At 41.5% G+C, this 3,653-nt stretch overlaps 1 protein-coding gene across 1 annotated transcript in view; it reads right to left on the reverse strand.

Annotated features, from left to right (window-relative positions):
* The window catches only part of LOC103131373 (coxsackievirus and adenovirus receptor homolog), a 5,316-nt gene extending 3,276 nt beyond the window's left edge, over nt 1–2,040 (reverse strand). Inside the window, exon 1 of the mRNA XM_007542997.2 lies at nt 1,366–2,040. Within this exon, the coding sequence (XP_007543059.1) occupies nt 1,366–1,429 (64 nt within the window). The 5' untranslated portion in view covers nt 1,430–2,040. The remainder of the gene's footprint in view (nt 1–1,365) is intronic.
* Between the last annotated feature and the right edge of the window lie 1,613 nt (nt 2,041–3,653).

Genomic DNA, 3,653 nt, shown 5'->3' on the forward strand with positions numbered 1-3,653 from the left:
ATAAAAATACCCAAGTTATAATTTTTTGCTTTTGTTTTAATGGCATATTTGGTCAAATAACTAAAGACTAATAATGCAACGGTTTGGATCCGACTTTATGTCTCTAATTGACTCAGATTTATGTGAAACTCCTGACCTCCAGCTGAATGACCTCTGACCTCTGACACAGTAAAACAGCTGCAGCATCTGACTTTAACTGTAGAGTTTATCCTGATTGAAGCTGGTCTGAAACCTGAACAGGTTTATAATAAAACACTGAACTTTAAACCCCGTTAGCTGATTTAACCAGCCATTAAAACCAACCTGAGTGATTCCTCAGTTTCTCTGCTGTGGAGCCGTTTGTAGGTTTTGGTTCTTTAACTCCATTTTCTGACCAGGTTCAGTTATCATGAAGCGTCTTAATATGGAAAAACTTTGTTTGTTCCCAGATCAACTGGACCGAGCAGAAAGAAGTCTGGGTGGCAACAATGATTATTTAAAAACTAAATGTTCACAAGTGTCATGAGGGGGTGGTTGGTAGTGGTGAGGAGAGACGCCGAGACCCAGGTATGGTGAAGATGAAGAAGAATTTAATGATTATATAGCTCATTAACAGTCCAGGGAACAGGCAGCACGGCAAACAGGCAAGCGCACAGCTAACCACCGGTAGCACTGAAAACGAAGACTGAAAAAACTGGAGCTGACATCGACACAGGACTTAATCAGTACAACTGGGAAGACGGACAGACAGATGCGGACAGCAATTGACATACAATAGACAAGGACCCAACGAGGAACACAGACAACAGGTGGGCTTAAATACACACGGGGTAATCAGGGGAATGAGACACACCTGGGGAGCAATCAACAGGGAGGACAGGACAGAGACTCACAGAAAAACAGGACTGAACACAGAAAACTCAAAAAATAAACATACAGAAACACGGATCATAACAACAAGGTTCGTTTGAGCTTCGTTGTCATGACAACCACATATTGAAAATGAGTTAACAGGGCTTAAAACTTTTATTTTGATAAAGTTTATGGTTAGACTGGTTTGGTTATCCATCAGCAGGTCAGACTGACCCTCTGCCTCACTACGTTCTCCTACTGCTCTCCAGCTGTGGATTATATTCTGTTGCTCTTATCAGCTTTCTGTCATTTCTTTGTGATTTTATCAGAGTTGCTGGTTTTTGCTCCGTCTCCTCAGAGCTGAGCTGATTGTGGGTCTCGTTCTTCCTGGTTAGCTAACATTCCTACAGGCCCACACATTCACTGACACAGTTATGATTCTTAGAGCCGTAAATACTTTATAAATTATCTTCATACTTTTACTACCATAACTACTTCAGATGGAGACTCTGGATAACCTCCAGGTAAACTCACCCTGAAGAGCCACCATGAACTCGACTGACAACCCGATGAGTGACAGAGCAATAGCAGCGACCATGTTGCTTGAAGCTTTCGTTGTGATTCTCCAAACGATGAAGGGATTTTCTGACCAGATCCAAGTTTCAGATAAAACTGAATTTCAGCCTTAAACTCTAAAAACTAAAAAAGGGTTAAAAACCCAGCATTTGTTCCTGCTAATCTCAAGCTAGCTCGTTGTTTTGTGCTCACATCAGGAGGAAACATTCAGCGGAAGTGACTGAATCAGCGATGTGACGTCAGGAACGTTTCAGATCTGATTCCAGGTTGATTTTGCCTCAGTTTTTATAACTGTTTCACTTCATGAGAGGCGAATCATGACGGATTCTGATGAAGCTGTCACTTCAGAGTCATTTCAGGGTTTATTTCCTTTTCCTTTAGCCTGAAGCTGTTTGGGCTTATTATTAACTGTCTGAGAGTTAATAATAAATCACAGTGAAGAAGTGATGCAGGTTACAGCCTGTTGAAACAGCAGCTTTTAGACTGAATACACAGATCTAGTTATGAGCTGTGAAGGTCAAAGTTCAGCTGTTATGTTCACAATTTTACTGGTTTTATTGGATATAAAGGCAATTTATTTATTTATTAGTCAAACTGAGGTAAATATAAAGGCACACTTTTAAGGTTTTTTTTAAAGAAAATAAAAAAACTGTTGTTACTTTGTGTTTATCAGATAAAATCTTAATGAAAACAGTTACATCAGTGTAACTAATAATTAATTCACACCCAAACTGGTGTGAATTAATTAGAGTTTAAAGATAAAATGAAACGGCTCCTCCTCCTCCTCCTCCATTCTCTTCGTCTGCAATCCTCAGGATTAAACCTGAAACCTGCTGATCCTCTCAGGTAAATCTAGATCAGCTCCTGATGTTCATGGAGGATTAAACCTTAAATCTGTTCCTGTAGCAGAAACATTGGAGTTAATCCCATAAACACCTGGAGCTGCTGGTTACAGGTGGAACATGAATCACTAAGATGAAGATTTTATGATTTACAGCATCAATATTCAAACTGCAGATATAAAAACTGAGGCATTCCTACGACACTGAGGCTCCTGCAGGCCTTTAATTACCTTATATTATCTTAAAGTGAAAGGAATATTCTGTTATTGTATATCAGTGTTTCTCCACCTGGTCTTCAGGCCCCCCTGTCCTGCATGTTTTGGGTATTTCCCTTCTGCCACACCTGAATTGTATCTCTGGGTGATTAACTTCCTTCTGCAGCTCTTGATGGTCATCCAATAATTTGAATCAGCTGTTCTGGAATAGAGGCTCATCTAAAACATGCACAGCAGGGGGGCTGAGGACCAGGGTGGAGAAACACTGGTATATGTCCTATGAAGTTAGTAGCTGAAAGTTTCCATATTTCATCACAGATCCAGTTGATCCTCTCAGGTTGAACTGATTCTCTCTCAGTTTCCTTCATTCAGTCAGACTGGATGAAGGGCTTCATACTTATCAAAGGTTTTCACAGGTGTTCAGTAGAATTCAGCTCTGGACTTTGACTAGGCCATGAATCTTTCTATCCACTGTGTCTTTGGGTTGCTGTCCTCCTGGAAGCTGATCCTCCAGTTTCAGGTCTGACTGGTTTTCCTCCAGGTTGATTCTGGGTTTCAGCTCCGTCTTCCTTCCACTAAACTTTCTGCCGTCTATCTCCCTCTTGCTTCCTGTGTGAATCTTTTAATGAGCCAAACTCCCTGCTGTGGTTTGTTTTAACTTTCAAACAGTTTTTCTGATTACCTCAGAGCCAAATGCACCACAACTTTACACACAATAAGTTTCGTTTAGACGACCTTTGAACCTCCTATAGTTTACCATATTTTCCGCACTATAAGGCGCACCTAAAAACCTTCAATTTCCTCAAAAGCCGACAGTGCGCCTTATAATCTGGTGCGCCTTATATATGGACCAATATTGAACCACAACAGGTCTAGCAACTACGGTAAGCAGCCGCCGACTTCATTTCCCCCGTAGAAGCAGAAGTGCGCGGTGCATGCTGAGATAGTTGTCAGAACGCTGGTTTGTTAATAAAGTTTGATAATACATTTAAAGCCAGGGGGCGGGGGCAGGGGGAAGAGAGACCAAGTCCACCCATAGACATAATCTAAGGATAGACCCTCATGGACCGCTCTCGCCTATTGTCGCTGACGAGATTTAGGGCGGCCATCTTGGAGCGGTACACCACTCCACTCAGCGTTATGTGTTTAGCAGCACAATGACGTATCAGTGCATTTAATCCATCATAAC

Source organism: Poecilia formosa, unplaced genomic scaffold (genome assembly GCF_000485575.1).
Source record: "Poecilia formosa unplaced genomic scaffold, Poecilia_formosa-5.1.2 Scaffold750, whole genome shotgun sequence".
NCBI classification, from domain to species: domain Eukaryota; kingdom Metazoa; phylum Chordata; class Actinopteri; order Cyprinodontiformes; family Poeciliidae; genus Poecilia; species Poecilia formosa.